Source organism: Engystomops pustulosus, chromosome 8 (genome assembly GCF_040894005.1).
Source record: "Engystomops pustulosus chromosome 8, aEngPut4.maternal, whole genome shotgun sequence".
In the NCBI taxonomy this organism is placed as follows: Eukaryota; Metazoa; Chordata; class Amphibia; order Anura; family Leptodactylidae; genus Engystomops; species Engystomops pustulosus.
The window spans coordinates 76,923,347-76,943,901 of record NC_092418.1 but is presented as its reverse complement, the minus strand read 5'-3'; the positions used below and the strand labels follow the sequence as shown (position 1 = coordinate 76,943,901).

The 20,555-nt window shown below is 40.0% G+C and overlaps 1 protein-coding gene across 3 annotated transcripts in view; it reads left to right on the top strand.

The window, feature by feature from the left end:
• ERBB4 (erb-b2 receptor tyrosine kinase 4) overlaps positions 1 to 20,555 on the top strand; it is a 642,433-nt gene that overhangs the window by 464,064 nt on the left and 157,814 nt on the right. For all 3 annotated transcript variants that reach the window (XM_072121352.1, XM_072121351.1, XM_072121353.1), the window contains exons 5-9: positions 2,696 to 2,761; positions 5,388 to 5,506; positions 8,849 to 8,990; positions 10,881 to 10,994; positions 11,342 to 11,468. In XM_072121352.1, coding sequence (XP_071977453.1) covers positions 2,696 to 2,761; positions 5,388 to 5,506; positions 8,849 to 8,990; positions 10,881 to 10,994; positions 11,342 to 11,468 — 568 coding nt within the window. The remainder of the gene's footprint in view (positions 1 to 2,695; positions 2,762 to 5,387; positions 5,507 to 8,848; positions 8,991 to 10,880; positions 10,995 to 11,341; positions 11,469 to 20,555) is intronic.

Here is a 20,555-nt window from a genome sequence, read left to right as displayed (position 1 = left end):
GCACAACATTTTTCCATACGTAACTTAACTTTAATGACATGTAAAAAATTTGCATAAGTTCATTTGAACTTTGAGGTAAGATTCACTTACTAATGATTTCCATTGCCGTTTCTGCGTCTATGAACGCCATGACATTATTGGTAGTCAATGCACGAAACTTTTTTTGTGCTTTTTGTCTGGCTTCATTCAAATAGAAAAATATCTATTCTATGACACAGGAAGAACCCATATCTTGGCTGATTTTCCACATCAGTGTTGCATGGCTGAGTGCGCTCTCTTGATAGAAGCGCATTGTGTGATGCCTCATGAGGTAACATAGCCAGAAAAGCTGAAGTGAGTTCCACAGTTTGATAATTAACCTTCGAACAGCGCAAGAGATCAGAAGATAAGTGCAGAGGAGGGAAAGATAGCGAATAATTTCTTTATTTTCTCTCAGCACAAAAGAGGAAGCAATGAATCCATAGAATTATAATAGGGAACGTAATACAAGGACGGGTAGAGCATCGCCTGCAGGCCCAGATGTAGCAGCTTCCACATACAATGCTATCTCTCAGCCTGGTATTACTAAGCTGCTATTCTATCACTAAAATGATATTTTTATAGTGCCGCCCTGTATCTCCTTTTAAAATTCAGCTCATTGTTCTTCCAAACTGAATCTATTTCTTTTTTTTTAAGAAAAAAAATGTGTATTCAGTCTTTAAAACATTAACCAAACCTATATTAGAGACTTTCATATTGGTATCCTATCTTTAGGATAGACCATGAATCAGTTGGGGGGGGGAGGGCTGACCCTGTATAACCCCTTGATTGTCAGACCAAAGGAATTGGCTGGCCAAAGTGTTAAAATATGAATGTGTTATTATTCATTCGGTTCTATTGTCACAACGCATGGAACAGAGCCACAAGTAATGGTCCATTCTCTGTGTAGCAGTTGGTGCTTGGAACTTCAGCTGAGCTCTTATTGAAGTGTATGGAAGCTGTGCCATAAGCAGTTCCTAGAGGTGATCACTGCTAAAATCAGGTGCCAAACAAGAACATCTAGTAATGAATACCGCTGCCCATAGTGTCTACTGTTTAGCTGATGAATGAGTCTTCTCATCATGACCTTCTATACCAGGTATACTCTCCCTGAACACCTTTGCAGTTCTTTACCCAAAACAATGTGACTGCCCTTCTGTAGAGATATGACTGAACCTGATGTTTTCCTAGGCAGTCATTCTTAATCCCCTTTGTTATAAATCAATTTAGACTCATTAAGTTTGTGCAATGAGCTCCAGTAGCTTCCTAATAATAATTATCGTTATTACTGATTAAAGTTGCATTATTTGTGCCAGATGGAGACTCCCCCGCACCTCTACACCGCACCCCCCCTTTGACGCTGTCCTGTTAGACAGAAATGATTCTGCATTATGTTGCCATAATGAGTTTATGATAGAAGTAAACAGATGGTTCAGTGACAGGGAATTGTAAACTGTGAGATCACTTCGAAAAGATACTCGAAAGGTACATGTTGGCAGCCTCATGTAATAGATAGGCGGTGTACTGTACTTCATCTGCAACACAATAGTTACGGGTTTATTGTACTGACACTTAGAAAGAACTCTAATAATTCAACTGAGAATCAACAAAATAATATATCACCTTATGTTAAAGCTATGATATACTTGTGGCTGTTTCCATATGTGCGGTAGGTGTTTTGCATAATCATCATTGTTGTCAAAAAGTCAGTGCCCACCCACATCACCCACAGTCTAACAGCACAACAATATAATAAAACATAGATCAAAAAGGTCCATATTTAGAAGAATGGGATGGCCAGAAAGTACACCTTTTCTTCCAAAAAGAAGCCGCATACCAGTTTCAAGTTTGGATGATAAAAATTACAGCTAGAACACAAGAATAAAAAATATAATTAGCCTTTAGGCAAAAAATCAATACATTGCTATGCAGAATCAAGATTAAAGGGGTTGTCCGAGAGTTTCCTATATATGTAGGTGGCCTGGGCGCTATAAAAATATACACTTATATCCCTGACCCTCCTGTCTTGTGTTGTCGCCATTCGGTGCTATGCCCCTGTTTGTTTACAGATTAAGGCACCATCCACTACAAAAACTTCCGTCCACCTGTTCCCTGCTGCTGCGCCTAATTCACATTGAAACTAATGAGCGTGCCTGCCTCTGTAAACCGGTATAACAGGAGAACCGGATGAGGTAAGTATACGTTTGTTTTGTTTTTTTGTAAAGACCCCCCAGGCTGGCTTTATATCTTTTTAAACACTCAAACAACCCCTTTATTTTTTAGATAAGGGAATAACTCTTTCCCAGTGGTAATTTGCATCAAAGCCTCAATCATTGACCTTTGGACAGTGCAGTTTTCATCTTTTATTTTCTCATATGTGTCCTGTAACTGGATATAAAACTTTTTGTCAAGACAGTTCTCGACTTAAGGATATCCAACTTACAGACAGATCTTAGTTACAGTTGGGCCTCTCTGGTCTCTGGGCCTCAGATTGCAACTATAATAGTGTCTGAAATAAAATCCAATTGTCAAAAAAAAATTTTACATTTACCAAATTTTTTGGTAACCCAGGGACTTCCTGTAATGCATATAATTTATATATATATAAGTTTTATTGTGCATAGTATCACTGTTTACATATTTTTACTAATTATATTATTTCCTTTAATACTTTCAGGTGGGAAATGTCCAAAATCTTGTCCTGACCACTGTTGGGGTCCATCTGAAAATCAATGTCAGAGATGTAAGTTACATTATTCCTGTTATATTACTCTCTTTAGTTATCCTGTTCTTTAAGGGAAATCAATGAGATTTTCTTTCGTCACATATAACAGCTTTATCAAGCAAGTGTGGAAGTAAAACCAAAAAGTTCAATTAGTAGAAACCGTGTATCTTCTATTTAGCAATACAATTCGTTAAGTTCTCTAGCAGATTTGATTACCAGGTTGACTACAACTCGGCTACTCTTTGTGGAATCTGAAGTAAAAAGAAATGTATTATAAATGGGCAACTTTTAAATCAATAAATTAAGTTTTTACTAGTTTATAGAAATCATTATCACCATGATAAATAGAATATAATAATAAATAATATAATAATGAAATATAACTTTTGCCTATAGATAACAAAGAAATCCCCATTAAGAATTGAATTATGGTTACAGATCATCTCCTGGCCCTACCTGCTTGATGACCTTTGCACAGGTCACATCGAGTCTATATCACTCTCCTATAGAACAGCCGTAGTTTTTGCTGCATTGACTGCAAAATTCTAAAAAATATGTTAAAAACATGACCTTCATCTCAATCTGAAGAAAAGTTCTAAAATTTGGGTAAAACCTTGATTGAGGAAAATGGGTGAAAAGTTTATTTTCATACTATTTGTACTTTTTCAAGAGGAATGTTCTGAATTGTAAATTTATGATTTGCGAAAAACATTTTCTAATAATGTCTCCAACTATTGTTATCATTAGAAATACCCTTTGTTCTTTGATCTGAACTCTGTGCAGCCATACAACAGTGTGAGGAAAATAATACAATATGAAATTAAGATTCCAGAGACTTACGGTAGATTCTAGAATCTTGAGAAAGAGGCACCTGTTACATTTCTGATGAGCAGAGCTTGGAGAATTCAAGCTGTATCCTTAATATCCAATTAAATAAGGGAACATCTAGCAAGACTTTGGTGCAAACAGCAAGAAAATAGCTGAAACAGCATCCCAAATCAATCAGAATCGCCCAGGCACTTTCACGGCACACAACATCTTTAATTAAAATCTGTGTATTGTGCTAATAACTTTGCATGTTCATAAGTCTTCCATATTGATTTAATTTGTCCACCAGCCCTGTGTTTGTAAGATCGGTGTAGCGTCTGGACACCATGTAAAATTAACAGAAACATTTCGCTGAAAATGGGGCCGATTCCCCCAGGCTCATCAGTGCAGAATTGGGATTTTCATTCTAGTGTGATCGCCGGCATTCTTCATGGCGCAGTGGGGCATCTCAAGGCTAATTATTATTCTGAATGAGTTGCATAGCCTATATTTGCCATTCTTGTTTGAGTTCTATTAACATTAGGAAGCTAGATTTCTGGTCTTGGAACGTTACATAGATGAATGCTTCATGCTGCTCAGTGAGATGAAAAAATGAGAGGAAAAAAACTACTATTGTTCTTAAACAAGCCAGTTAACAAGATGTGCAAGATATGCAATGTCCACCCATTAGAGTCCTCATTGATCTGGTATTGCCAAGGGGAGATTTAGTTGGCCTTTAAGGGAACCTTTCAGGTAAACTATCCCACAGTAACTAAACATATCTTTAAAAAAAGACCATTATACAGCAGTGTAACTATACCTATATTGTTCCTCCTCGTGCCTATAAAGTTCCACAGTCTGTTTATAAAGACTCACCATCTTAACATATTCATGTCCTTCCAGCTTAGCAGCGCCTACGCTTCCTGATTGGCAAGGGGTGTGCCTTTACTTTAGCTGAGTAAACTCAGCTCTGCTACCTCATTCATTCTTCCCTCAGGAATGAGAGAGATGCTGGCTGTGTGTGACTCATCAAAGGACATCTACCACCAGGATCAAGAATTGTTGACCAAGCACACTAACATACAGGTGTGTGCCCCCTCTAGTGGAATTCACTCTTCTTTAAGCTTTTTTTGTCCTTTTTTTAAGAAAAAGAGGGCTTTAAAAATTATGCAAATGGGCCTGAGGGGCTCACTGGCTCATTTGCATAATTTTAAAAAGCTTTAAAAAAACAGGTTATAAAAGCTAAAAGAATAACTGATTTTGCCAGAGGTCTCACACATCAGCATTAGTGTGCTTGGTTTACAATCCTTGATCCTGGTGGTGGATGTTCTTTAAAATATGCCTTATAAGTATCTCATGTAATTTGGCATTTACAAGTCTGCTCTTCTTTCTTAGTAACCCCTACTGGCATATTGACTTTGTATTGACCAAAAGCTCATAGCTGTCTAAAATAGCAAGAAATCATCATCTCATTGTTTGGTGCTCTTGTGCTACCAATAATTGGGTGCCTTATCCAGGAATGACTAAACCATGACTGCTCAGGCTTATCATGTCATCATTAGCGCAAGGATACAGAGACAACAGTAGCTAGCAATCTGTACTGTTGAAGACCATACTATGATTTTTTCAACAATTTCAAGAAGTTACACAAACTTTAAGTTTTTATAGTACTAAATATGTTCTAAGTATGTGCTTTTACGAAAAAGGGCTCACATTTTTGGACCAAATAATGCATTTTGGTACATAATGCATAAGAAAATAATTACTATATACAAAGTATATTGTCTCTTGTAGTTTATTGATGGTGTCCTCAAATACATCTTTCTCCCCCCTCCAGTGACGAAGATTGTGTGTGCTGAGCAGTGTGATGGCCGCTGCTATGGACCGTATGTCAGTAATTGCTGTCACCGTGAATGTGCCGGAGGTTGCTCAGGACCTAAAGACACCGACTGCTTTGTATGTTATCCATCATTTTCTTTCCACAAACCACAACCCTTTTTTTAGTTTTGATTTAATATTCTGACATCCAGTGATTCTCCCTTCTCATCCATTTGCCCCCTGAAATGTAGCTGTTCATTTAGCCCTTTCATATATTTCTCCCATTCTGTGTCATATTAACCATCAGGATACATTAGCCCTGGCAGATTTTATACATTTTGCAAATAAGAAGTTGAACGTATTTATGTAGTAATGCATGCGATTTCTGGCTTCTAGAGGAACACTTGAAGATTTCAAAATTACCATTTTGTGCTGGTTCCAAATCCCCTCCACATGCTTCATTTACGTTTCGTGAAATTCACAAGAAATAATGTTTATGATTAAGTAAAACACTGATTTCTAAATGTCATCATTTATCCTGTATTTATTCAACCCAGCAGTGATGTATAGAGAATCATTCACATGCTTTCCTTGTCTCAAGGGTGGTGCAAAATGCATCCAAACTTGCAAATGTAAAACAGCGCATATGGCACAGAAACATTTAGCGCTGGCGTACAAGCCTTGAAAAAGTCCAATTTCTTGGTGCACAGCCAGGAATTACATCTGTTTATCCCACTTATACCACATCCAAGGGTATTTGCGTGGAGTGGGCCACAAAGTCGGACGCCAAGTGGCACAATAGGTATAGACTGCACCTGTTCCTGATGAAGGTTATAGGACAGTTCTACTCCAGGTAGCACCTTATATATACCATATATACTCAAGTATAAGCTTAGTTTTTCAGCACAAAAAAATGTGCTGAAAACCCAAACTCGTCTTATACTCGAGTAAAAAAAATATCAAAACTCACCTTTCTGGCTTCCTCCGCTGCTGGCTATATACTGGGGCAGGGGGCTGGCTATGTACTAGGGGATATGGGCTGGCAGGCTATATACTGGGGGACAGGTGCTGGCTATATACTGTGGGGCAGGGTCCGGCAGGCTACATACTGGGGAGGTTGTGACCAATGCATTTCCCACCCTCGGCTTATACTCGAGTCAATAGGTTTTCCTGGGGTTTGTGGTAAAATTAGGGGCCTCGGCTTATACTTGGGTCAGCTTATACTAGAATATATACAGTAATTGTCCTGCAACATGGCTGGTTGCCAGATATTCAGTATCAAGCCTCTTGGTATACCTGGCAGAACCAAAGGGGTGACGATAACATCATGCACTGGTGCTACGATGCGTGCACCGATAAATCCCCACCATCATATAGGTTGTGCAAAAATGAACATTAAATGGAAATTAAAGACTTTGATCAGCTCCACCAACTCAGCGATTATTTTTGTTGGCTTAAGCACCCAATATGCTCCAAGTAAGGGCCTACTCTCAGGTGGGTGGTATTAAACAGTTTGTTCCAGCCCAGGAGCACCCACCTGACAGTAAAGTACTGTAAAGTAACCAGCATAATTAGCAAATGAACAAATTAAACAGTTGGTTGAAACAGATGGTTGCGCAGGAACAGTGAAGGCTAGAGAGAACAATCCAACTTTGCCGGAATAAGTGGAGTGAAACTAAGGGTGGCCCTGAGATGATGGAGACAGAGAGAGGTCCACTTTTATGCCTCTTTTAAAAACTTTGTAATAGGTCTTAAAAAATTCCTTTGTTTTCATTTCTACATCACTCATCCAGACAATACATCTCCATGGTAACAGACAACAATTACACTCTGTATGGACTAAAATAAATATTTCATAAAATGTGTCCCTTACTTTACCATGATATATGTTTGGTAGAATAGCAGGAAGTATGGGACAGATTGAAGGAACTCTACCCAAGAGATGAGGCTCCACACTCACATGATCAGGCTGTAAGGAAATGGTTTGCCATCTATTTCCATTGACATACATGCTCCTAGATCTAGAAACTATTTTAATGGCAACCTATTGCAATGTTGTTTTATTAAACAGCAGTATTGCAAAGGTAGACGAAGGTCTACTCACATACAGCACATTGGCATACATCAGGCTAATGAACATTTTTGGTTGGGGGTTGTTTCATCTATTGTACTGTCTATGCCATTTGTGCACCACAACAACTGTATACAAAGTTTCAAGGAAAGCCCCATCACAAATATACTTTATTTATAATATTTTATATTAATAAGACAAAGGGCAAAGCAGAATTAAGACCAGGAGCAAAATGGAACCAAGGCCAAAGTCAAGCCAAAGTCAAGCTACTTTTAGACTCAGGAGACCACATCCTAGGTTTAAATAGTAAGTCATGGGTCAAAGTGTTGTACATGGCTCTACCAGTGATGGTAAGAGGAACAATGGTGGGACAATATACTTCATAGAGCTATTTTCTGTATTGGTCTTTGGAAGTACATTACATTCCAAGATAGAACTTCAATCATGCAAGAAGCTAAGTATTCAAGCAAGATCGATGTACTGTGGTTATTTTGCATATTGAAGGTCAGAGATGTTCTAAATGTGTTCTCAGACAGGCAGTCACAGGGAACAAAATTGAATTTGCTGTGTTAGCCAGTTGATAATGTCCGACCAGACCGTAAGCGAATCCCAGACAGAACATTATTGCTTCTCCCTATAAACATATTAAAATGACACACCTGATATTTACAACCTACTGTATATTCTTGCGTCACTGCAATCCCCAGCTTATATGAACTACACTAAATCTATGAGAAAAAAGAACTTTGCGGAGACTCTTTGATGAAGGGGCTGTGTATAAGCTAGAGGGTGAGAGAGCATGGTCTCCCGGGAGATATCAGATCTAAGTTTCTCTCTTGTAAAGATATAACCTCCCTCTGTTCAGATTCAATAGAAATGAATGACAGCCCCGTTTCCTAATTGTTAGTTTCGATCCACAGCTGGAATTTACATGGGTGGCGTAGGAGAGCAGCAGGCCAGCCCTCCCAAGTACAGATCATTAGTGTGTTCAGTAGGAATATAGGCAACATCCGCTATTAAGTGCTGTCACGGGCTTTACTCCTCAGCCTGCTCCTGTCAAGCACTGTCAACAAAATATTTATTTTTGCCTGTTGCTTTTTGTATAAGAAAAACAGAACTTTTTAGAACATTCCCATGCAGAGGACACTTGGCAGGATTGTACCCTCCCTTCTCATTTTAATGCAAAGACTCTCTGTTCCTTCTGTCAAGCGAGCTCAGAGGTGGCTGGGCTGAAAATTTTGAGTCAAAAGCATAAGTGTTCAGGCAGGCTATATATATATGGTACAGGAAGAATTAACTAGTAATATTCATGCCATACAAGTCCTGTGCACAAATAAAGAAAAATGTTCTTTGTAACTTGGTGACAGAATGAGTTGCTCCAGTTCTTAACTTTTTGTCTTTTTTCGCAGGCCTGCCTGAAATTCAATGACAGTGGTTCCTGTGTCACACAGTGTCCCCAACCCAATATATATAATCCAACTGCTTTCCAACTGGAACAAAACCCCAAGGCCAAGTACACTTATGGAGCCTTCTGTGTGAACAAATGCCCACGTAAGTGTTTTTATTACTGTGTCTTTGAGAATGGCTAATGTTACATCTCCTAGAGATCTTCTAAAGGACAACACATAAGGGCACATTTACTAAGGGTCCGCGGACCGCATTTCCGCCGGGTTTCCCAACTATTTCCGTTTTGCGGCACATTTAACAGGAGTTTTTAGCGCACGCGATCGATTTTGGCACAATTGCGCCGACTTTAAAGCGACACAAATCGGGGGGCGTGGCCGTCAGACAACACAACTGATTCAGACTAAGTGCAGGAATTAAAATTCAAATTGTGTCACAAGACATGCGCTCACATACACCGGGAAGAAGATGGTGAACTCCGGCGGACCTGAGCGGGGAAGCGACACCTGCAGGATCTCGGGCGCACGATGTTGTTGAATCGTGGCAGACTTCATCTTCATCGGACACTGCACCTCGGGGATCGCGCAGGGACCGGGTAAGTAAATGTGCCTTATTAATTTTACTAGTGATGAGTGGACCACAACGTCTTGGTAAAGTCCGTGTTCAGGGACCCAAACCCGCAATGTTCGGCACAGACCTGAGCATTGTGGTTCAGGTCCCATTCAACCTTAAATATGAATACTATAATATTATCAGAAAAACAAAGGTTGCAAGCCAAAGGGAAACATAAAGGAGGTCTTGCTCTTGCGATTTGCAAAATACTGTGGCTACTCATTGCAAGTGCATAAGGAATCAAGAAGGTGCCAGTCATATAGTTACATGTACTTTATTATGTTGGGTTGTATCCATGCTCATTCTATGAGTAGAACTTCCTACACCAAACATAGTCATACTTTGGATTAACAAGTCCATTGAAAAGGGTTACTAATTCCAATTTGCATAAAGATAGTTAATGCAATGATTTTTAGCAGACTGCACATTACATGAAGACTAATATATTATTACTCATGCAAAATAACAATGTGGATGCATTCACATAATGTTTTTTGCCAATGCTGCAGGGAGATGTCCTCACAAACCCTAAAAAAAGATTGGCAAGACATATCCCACTGTAAGCACATATAGGGGTTCATTTACTAAGGGCCCGATTCGCGTTTTCCCGATGTGTTACCCAAATATTTCCGATTTGGCTGCTTTCCCCTGAATTGCCTCGGGATTTTGGCGCACGCGATCGGATTATGGTGCATCCGCGCCGGCATGCACACGACGGAAATCGGGGGCGTGGCCAAACGAAAACCCGACGGATTCAGAAAAACCGCCGCATTTTTTAAAAAAAATCTGTCGCAGAGCTTGCGCTTACCTTCACTCAGCCCGGCCCGGTGAACTCCAGCGCGTTCCGATGCTTTTCAGCGCAGCAGCGCCACCTGGTGGACGGCAGAGAAACTACCTTAATAAATCCCGGCCGGACCCGAATCCAGCGCAGAGAAAACGCCGCTGGATCGCAAATGGACCGGGTAAGTAAATCTGCCCCATAGTTAGATAAGTCATTCTGCTCCCCTCCCTCCCCGGAGGGAGGAACAACCATTGGCAGCATCTCCTGTTGATGTTTAGGGTGTTACCCCCAGTGATGTCACTGTCCTTACATGGACTGTGACATCTCTGGGGACCTCCTTGAGCGTATGCTCAGCAGAGGGCAGGAGGGAGGGGGTTGTAATACATTGAAATAATCCCCCATTACCTCCAAGGACCTCCACTGAATGTCTACATTGCTTAGCACTTGGGAGCAAGATGGAAAAATTAGGTTTGCTACATCTTTCCATCCTGTGTTTTTCACAGTAAAGGTGTATAATGCAGATGGAGACAGGCAGGATACCTCTGTCTGCCAGTATACGTCTATGGATATTGTCAAGCTGTAACAACCTGGCATGTGTCACTGTACAAATGCAGTAAATATGTTTCTTTTCTTTCTGTCTGTAGACAATTTTGTTGTTGATGACAGTTCTTGTGTACGTGCCTGTCCTAGTAACAAGATGGAGGTAGAGGAAAACGGCATCAAGATGTGCAAGCCCTGTGCTGGAATATGCCCCAAAGGTTTGTCATAGTATTTCAGAATGGTATGGAAATTTGGTAAAGGGTAGATGTATCATGTTTGATAAGATTTTTGATCCAAAGCAACAATGTAGCAAATTACATTTTAAAAAGACCTTTTTTCAGTATGACACAGGTCTAGCCTCATGTGTAACATGAATTTATGTTAAAAATTTTATGTTAAAAATGTATGTTCTAAGTGAAAAATTATTCATTCAGTGGTAAATGTAACCTGTCTGCTCGCTTCTCACTAGAATGATATCACCAATGTAGAACTACAACTTGTTCATTGATTCTTATTGACTGTGTTGGGACTACAGCAATGTGTGTCATGACTCTGTTCTCTCTAGTGTGTGACGGCATTGGGACTGGGTCCCTGAAGACATCTCAGAATGTGGATTCGAACAACATTGACAAGTTTATAAACTGCACCAAAATCAATGGGAATCTCCTGTTCCTGGTTACTGGTATTGATGGGTAAGTTTGTGTCCTTGAAGCGACTGAATGACAAATCTCTGATGACTTACTAGTTCTTTATAGCTATTTAGTTACATGATGATTTCACTTCTAGGATAAGAATTTCCAGGATTCATTTAATAAATGCCAATTAATTTACAATTATTATTTACATATTATTTACATTGAAGGAAATCTACCAGGAAGAATCAACCATTAGAAGATGTAATGGTACATTCCTCCTGCCTGCCTCTGCCCTAATCTTTAATTTAATAATCCTGGTACCTAACCTAACTTGTTAAAAAACTTTATTTCAGTAATATTTGAATTAACTGTAAAGGCTACAGGGGTGTGTACTAGCCATAACTCCCAGTGCTGGGCCAGGCTAATGCACGCCCCAGTAGCCCCTGCAGTAAATTTACATATTACTGAAATTAAGTTTTTCACAAGTTGGGTTGGGTTCCAGGATTATTATATTACAGACTAGGGCAGAGGCAGGGAGGAGGAATCTAGTAGATTTCTCATGGTAGGTTTCCTTAAAATCAAGTAGAACAATATAATTTTCAACTCATAGGATCAAAGTTAAAAACAGGATCTTGTTGGTTTTTTATTACAGGGAGACAATACATTGGCCCACATTTATTAAAGTGTTTGCACCAGTTTTCTGTCTGACTTTGCACTAACAAGAACGTGCAAGCCACTTGCAAAGTGATTATTAAGTGTTAGCACAATTCTGCGTTTTAGTGAAGAGTTGGACTGTGCATCACATTTACTACTGTGACTCAACACATAATCAACAATAATCTGGTGTATTTGCACATTAGTGAGGCAAACAGCACATACTTTTGATAAATGTGGGCCAACGTGTACAGGCATAAAGTTAGAGCAAATCAAAGAAGGACTAATAAGTGGATGAAACATTGAACATACCTATTAATGTAAACTGATCCTTACCATTTTGGTGGGACAAGCTGACAATATAATACATATGTCCTAGATGGTAACAGTTTGAGAAAAGAAGGACTGAACTGTGTTTTAGGGAAGTTAAGCTGTAACTGAAGATCAATGTGTATATAGTATTGCAATAAGCTTTGTGCAAATTCTCTGTGCCTGTTTCTGCTGTTCTTTGTCCTGTAGTGAGTACTGTATCTCAAGTCCTGTACACCATGGAGAAATAAAGACAATAGACTAACTATTAACTCTTCAATACCTACAGACTATTCTCCACAAGGTGTCATCTCTCAGAAGATTAGACTTTCCAGGGACTGTATGTAAAGAGATGTCATTAGACACTTTATCAGGTTCCTTTATATCTCAGCTATCAGTGGAAACAGGACAAAAAGATGATTCTACAAACTGCTTAGATAAGGAAGAAAGATAGGGGAAAAAGAAGGACACAGAAACAGATTTATTTGATAAAATATATAGCAAAGTTCACTATTATCATCTATCATCTATTACAATTTATTAAATTGTATTAAAAGTTTAGTTATGTTTTCAAGATTTTAAAAATATCTAAATAGCAATATACATGTATAATCAGATATATGGCTCTGTACCCAAACACAATTTGTGCTACAGTATACCAGCTATTCACAAGAACAGTTTGGAGGTTTTTGGTGAATGTCCTTAAAACAGTTTCAAGATCATAAAATGTCCTGCCCTTTTTATATGTGAAACATATGGACTAGTTAAATACTTTTTTAACCTATAAAAAGCCATATATACCTAGGCACTATATCTATGATAACTCCATCACAAGGGCCTATATTTAAGCAGGTCAATCAAAACTTATTACTGATCCACAGGAACTGGTACATGTGGCTGATCAGTGAGAATACAACTACTGGGACCACCACTGATCACAAGAATTTGATTTCTTTGCTTCTCTTTCAATCATACCCGGAATATCTTCAGAACTCCAAAGTACTGCCCAAAGGTAGCCATATAGTGACCATTATTGAGAAGCCCCTTTTAACCCTTTTGTCAGTGTTAATTAGTATTATCTTTCCAGCATTAGGTAATTTTTTCTTTTTGTGGCTTAGTCAGAACTACTGACGGCTTCCTGTTCTTCTGATTGGAGGACTGACTGATACAACTAGAAGATTTTGCAGTTGTTTTCAACAATTAAATAAAAGTTGAGACCTCCTTCTGTTTGTTTTCAGTTTATAAAACGGCACAACGATGGGGAAGATGTATTAAAGAGTCTGTGTTTTTACAAGTGCAGACTTCACTGATGCACCAGATTAATCCCTGTGATGGTGGATGATTAATCTGGTGCACTATAATACTGGTGATTCGTACTTTGCACCTCCTATTAGTTAGACTAGTTTGATGCACCAGCATCTAGAATTATCTAGCGCATGGACTGAATTTTCTGGTGCACGGGCTATTTTTTGTGAGGTCACGCCCCCTTTAGGCGAGGACATGAGCTTTTTCGGAAAATACAAAAAAAATTGCATTAAATGGTCATGCCACATGACTTTTCAGGGACAAATTACTCCAGTACTTGTAGAGAGATTAATACATCTCCTCTGATGTGTTTGTGTCCGTCAGTCTAAAAAAATGTAATACTGGTTGACCAGACCGATGGAGTCTAAATGTAATTTTCTTTAGATCCTATGAAATCAATAGGTTAATATAGAAGTAACATTTTTTTACGCTTGCCAGGAAATAATAATGGAATAACATTATTTTTACATGACCTATCTATGTTATACTTATAACTCTGTTGGTAAAAATAGAAACTACCCCTGTTACCAAAGTTATCCCCCTGGGGAAGAACAGTCATTCAGCCGGTTCCCTGTCACACCTCTTCATACCGTTTACCCGCGAGGATATCACAAGGACGGATGTCATTAGCACGCCTCTGCTGGGAGGTGCTTTTGATCTACAATTAAGTAACGAGGTGTGACAAGTGGAGCTAGTATGAGGGAGCAGACAGATCCTGCAGGGAATATTGGGACCCCAGGCACAGGAGCTGTGAGCCTCTAACTCACTGGAGAAGCGACAAAATCCACATTTAAAACAAATCGAATCCCTGGCAGGTGGCGGACTTGATTTAGCCGTGAGACGTAGAGAAAGAATATTCATTGCAATATACGTTATGACCTTGAAAGCTGCAATGTCATTAAAAGTCCATTTTCTCAGGAGTCCCGGGAGCACCAAAGCAGAACAGGAACTGAGTGATGCCTTATTATGTCCAAAAATGTACATGCTTCCTTTCTTTATCAATTTGTGTGGAGGTGAATCTCTATGAAGTTCTAGAAATTGCCCAAGTGTCCAATTTAAAGATAGATTTTATTTGTAATATGAAGAAATACACAAACCACAGTTATACAGCTATAGTAACTATTTATTTTAGGTTTAACTCTAAGTCTTAGGTCCATGTTTATTAAAAAAAATCATAGGAGTCATTGTGACCTTTCGGCTTCTACATTTTTAGCTTTACATAAAAACAGTGAATCATAAAGAAAGTTGCCAACATAAACTGAACCCCAAATGGCTTTTGTGATTAGATGTCACTATAAAAGTAATAATGTTGACTAGTGATGAACGGAACCCAAACATTGCGAGTTTGGGTCTCCAGAACATAAACCCAGGCTTCAGTCCGAAGTCAGGGTTTGGTTCACTCCCCTTGCTAACACCCATGACTGGTGCTGGCAATTGCTGTGGTGGCACGTCGCCATTTTCACTAGGATTTTCAACAAAATTTTGTCCGAAATGGTGTTACCGGTGGGTGAGTATACAGATTTTAAGGTTCAACACAAGTTTTGGCCAAATCCGCTGGATCTGAATACGGATGGGTCCTCTCCTTACTAATGATGTCACCCCATGGGGGAAAGGCTATAGCAGAACAGTGGAAAATCCATGTTCTCTCAGTCTAATCTGGTTGTTACATAATATGTCTGTTTTGCAATTTCTGTGAATATTTATATTGTTATCAATAGCAACATTTGCCTTTTATTATTAATTATCAGTTAGCAAATAGTTCTATATGACCAATTACATTTAGATTTTAAGGTCAGCTCCAGCCTTTCCTGGAAGCTGGAGCTTCCAGGTGTAGGCACCATGGGGACATTAATCAGTTTTCTGCTTTACTAATAATATCAAATAATATTGAGTCCTGGCACATGGGCAGGCATTGTGATCATTCCCCTGCTTACTCTACATCTACGCCAAGTGGGCATAAAGTGGAGAGAAGAGTGCCGTGGTGGAGTGGGCCATTGCCCATTGCCTGAGCACGACCTATAGCCTGTGTCTGTTAATGCGCAGGTCACAGCACAATGGCAGAGCTTAGCATAGATTTGTGGACCAGCGCAGCCTTCCACTGAATGTAAAAAAATGGAGAACTACCATTCTTATATAAGCTAGAAGAAAAACATAAGAAAACAAGGATAAAATTACATTTTTGGTGAAGGGCTGTAGTCTTACTCTTTGGTCAGCGTGACTAATAGAAATGTTCTGTTATGATCACAGCACACACCGGCCACAATGTTCCAAATATTCCTTATATAAAATATGTATGCAAATTATATTATTATTATTCTCCCAAACCATGAAACAGATCTATGAATTTCAACTTAATTCAGAGAGACCCATCTTTAGACAGCAGCTTAGGTTTTCTAATCAGGGCAAAGCTTTGTTCGGATTGTTTGAGTGACTTGTGGAGATCCAATGTCGACAAAGCTGCATCAAAGGCATCTCACCTATCCTGTACTGATGAGGAGCAAGAATCCCTAAAATAGCTGTCAATCAATGAATGATTGATTTGGGTGAAGCCTTGTTTATTTTTAACCATTGAGTATTACCAGTAAGTCTCTATACAGCAGCTGGATCACTGCAATTAGAAGAGATATAAGCTATTAGCCCTTAACAAATGAAGGATTAAAATATTATTCATGACATTTACATACAAAATTTTGGATTTCGTCGGACTGTTCAACTTTTTCGGGAAATACATGGCTTGGACAGGTAATTAACAAGTGTCTGCACTCGTATTGTGTCGCAAGCAATCGGTTTTTGGCGCAGCTGCGCTGGCTTCCATGCCACACAAATTGGGGGGCGTCCCGTCAGACGATCCAACTGATTCAGACTGAGTGCAGGATTTATCTTTCAAATTGTGTCGTGAGACAATGCACTTACATGCACTAGTAAAAAGATGGTGAAATCTGTTGGACTTGAGCGAGGAAGCAACGCAGGCATGATATTGGCCCCACCATCTTACTGTAGTGAATCACGGCACAGTGCATTATCATCAGGCAATGCACTTTCGGTGAACTCCAGAGGCCGGGTTAGTTATAGAGCCCCATAGTATTCAAAGGGGATGTCTGACAACCACTGGTGAAAACAGTGGCTCACACCCATCAGATGACGGTACTGTGTTCGTTCACTGACCTTTTGTGTATTTTTTGGGTCAGGGCTGTGATTGGCTGGTGAACTGCCCCTGGATGGCAAATATGACAAAAGTCAAAGCACAGTTGTAGGAGCAAACTATTGCAGCTACTTATGTAAACCCAAAGTTGCATCGTAGGAGCTTTCTAAATAAGTCAGACAACAATGTTTGATGTTTACCAAGACAGAATTTTACTTTTATTATCTAACTTCCTTTTTATAATTTAATTAACCAGTGATAGAAAACTTAAAATGGAAACCAACACTGCATTCTGTTACTTTCTGCATTGGGGAATGCATAAGTTTTCTTGCACATTCCATTTACAACCTACATCACAGTATAAACCAAATGTCTTCTAACTTGCTCACTCGTCGTTGCAAGTCTAAGCTACTTCCAAAGGGATAGAGACATTTGTGAGTTAATTTGGCATATCTCTAATAGCCATTCCCTGTAGCAACATAAGATGCAAAATAATGAACCCGATGACAATGGACCATTGCGGTTTCTTGAAATGCACACATAATAATGGTGGAGAAAAGCATCTTTCCTGCTGGCATTTACACCAAAAGATTATACAATTTAGTTCTAGCAGAGAAATAAAAAAGTCAAACTTTAGGGATTTGTAAACTCATTGCCAGCTGGGTCCCCGCTTGAGATGGAATTTCATTTTGCAGGAGTGATTTTTAACAAATAGAAAAAAAGGCTTGGTTCCTGAAATGAATCATGTTAATGAATGTGTGTGTGAGTGATCGCCTGCACTTGTAAATAACCTTGAGATAAAATATATATTCTCTTGTACCAGGCTCCCGTTTTAGATTAAGGAGTAAGGACACCAAAATGATGAGGTCTTTTTAGGACGCCATGACTGAGGAATATAAAGGTAGTGAGGTCCTGACGTGTCACTGTCACTGTGTGACTCTCACATAATAATAAGGTGGATTGTTCCGGACTACTAAATCTTTTCAGTTGCTTTAGAACTGTTAAAGCCGATCCAGCATCCTCTCAGGGCAATAGTTCATCCAGGCTGGGAGGGATCGGGGATGCTAATAGGGACTAGACTGGAAATCATAACACAGCACTGAATGTCATTATAGTCATTGTAACCGGTAACCAGACAGGATGATATGCACTGCCCCAGTGACCTCCCGCTGCTCTATGAAATCTATTAGAGAATTTTATTGGCTCATACTTGAATATATTTATATATACATACATACAAATGAGAAATAGAACTAACAATTATTTGTAAACAAAATGAGTGATTGTTTTTTTGAAATCATGATTTATGTTAACAATGAGTAGTTAATTAAAGGGATGGTCCAGAATCAGCAAAACATGGCTGCTTTCCTCTTAAAAACAGTGCCTCATTTGCCTACCTGTCACTTCAAAGGAGCTGAGCTGCAGTACCAGACACAGTTCCTGGGAGGATTCAGCCATGCTTTTGAAATTTTAGAATATGATAACCGGTTGTAAGATGGCCGCTTACTTTGGGGTTTCACATTCTAAGATTTTGACACAATCTGTATGCTAAAGTATGGTCTCAAAAATTGAGAGTACATGACGTTCTGGGCTTATTTGGCAAACCTTTTGTGTTGTTACCTTCAAAACAGGATGTAAGACCAGAATGAATAAAAAGAGTAACATCCAAATATATAATGGGGCACATTTACTAAGGGTCCGAAAGTCTCACTTTCGTCGGGCTTTGCGATTATTTTCTTTTGCGGCAAATTGCCTCGGGTTTTTGGCACACGCGATCGGATTGTGCTGCATCGGCACCAGATTGCATGCGTCAGAAATCAGGGGGCATGGCCGTTCGACAACCTGACGGTTTCGGACAAACCGTGGAATTTAAAAACATAATTGCGTCCCAAGATCAAGCACTCACATGCACCAGGAAGAAGAAGATGAACTCCGTCGGACCTCGGCACAGAAGCAAAGGATGTAGGAACTTGGGCGCACGATCTTAGTGAATTGCTGCAGACCCGAATCCTCATCGGACAACGCACCACTGGATCGCGACAGGACCTGGTAAGTAAATGTGCCCTAATATGTCATGAAGCAGCCATAGTGAGCAGGAGGACCAGAGGTGCCCAACCCTGACTATGCAGAGAGAAGCTCAGTCACTGAGCTAATGCTTGTTTCTCTACTCACTAACCACCTCCCTCAGCAGACTCCTGTATTACTAATGATTATGGAAGCTCTGCACACGAATCCTTGGGGCTTATTTACTTAGGGTTCGCAGACGCACTTTCGACTGATTTTCCGCCGTTTTCGGGATATGCGCCGCTGTGACAGGTATTTAACTGGGCAATTTGGTGCAGCTGCCCTGGCTTTCATCCGACAGAAATCGGGAGGCGGGCCGCCGAACGATACGACTGATTCAGACTAAGCGTCATTTAACTTTCAAATTGTGTCGCAAGACAATGCACTTGCATGCACCAGGAAGAAGAAGGTGAACTCCAGCGGAGCTAAACAGGGAAGCGACACATGCAGGAAATTGGGCGCACGGTCGTAGTGAATCGCGGCAGAGTGCATTCCTGTCGGACAATGAACTTCCGGGGAACGCGTCAGGACGGGTAAGTAAATGTGCCCCCTTGTGCAACTTCCTCTGTGTGGCACAGACAGCAGGATGATGTCATCTTACTCACTGGGGATCAATTATCTTTTTTTTCAGTCTTTTTTGAGAAATTTTTTGGAGCATTGCAATTTTTGCACCTTTTTGTGGACATTTTGAAATGTCCACCAGACATTTGTTTTTCGTCAGTAAGGCACATTTATCTTCTATTCCCAATGTGCTAAATGTTGCAAATGACATTTATCATTTCAAATTACCTAAAGTTTGCAACATTTTTTGGTGCAAAAACTCCAGATGAAACCATACTCATGGAAAACTCAAGTGACTTGAGAAATTTGCGTGACATTTTTGAAACTTTTTGAACAAATGTCTCAAAAAGTGATCTGCAAAAAACCACACAAAGAAAAAGTGAGAATGATAACTCGCCAAATATGCAACGGAAAACACTTGCCAAAACAAACAGAGATAAGATAAATGACCCCCCCCACAGTGTCCACAGTCGAAGGACACCGATAATTATGGTAGTTTTAACATCTTAGAGAGGGGTTTTATACAGTGTCTATGAGCAGCGGCCTCTTACACACTGCTGGGGTGCTGCAGGTCAAGGAGCTGTAGTACTGAAGTCCAGGAACAGTCCGTTTCTGAAGAAAAAGACTTTTGAAATCCTTGGCCATTGCAGCCCTGGAGCGCCCGAGGGAGGGGAAGAGCAGCTTGGGGCACTCCCTAAATGCATAATTATGCCCGAGCCATCTCTCCTATCTGGGAATGGGGGGGAAGCAGGAGGGAAGGCGCCCCTCGAGCTGCGAGAGGCGTGCATAATTATACATATATAAGGAGTGCCCAAGCGGCTCTCTAATACCCTCGGCCACTCCAGAGCTGCGATGTTCAAGGATTTAAAAAGTAGTTACCACCATGTAACCATCATGTGACTCATATGATGAACGTGCAGGTAACATAAGCATGTCTTTCTGGAGAAAGTCCTGGAGATGCTGAGCAATGAAACTGTGCAAGAGAAGGTGCCCACACCCATAATGCGCTAAAATGTTAGCTGCATATGCATTATAGGCGGTCCCCGAGTTACAGGTGACCTCTCTGCCCACAAAGCTTTACTTTATTCCCAGGCTGAAATGATCAGCTG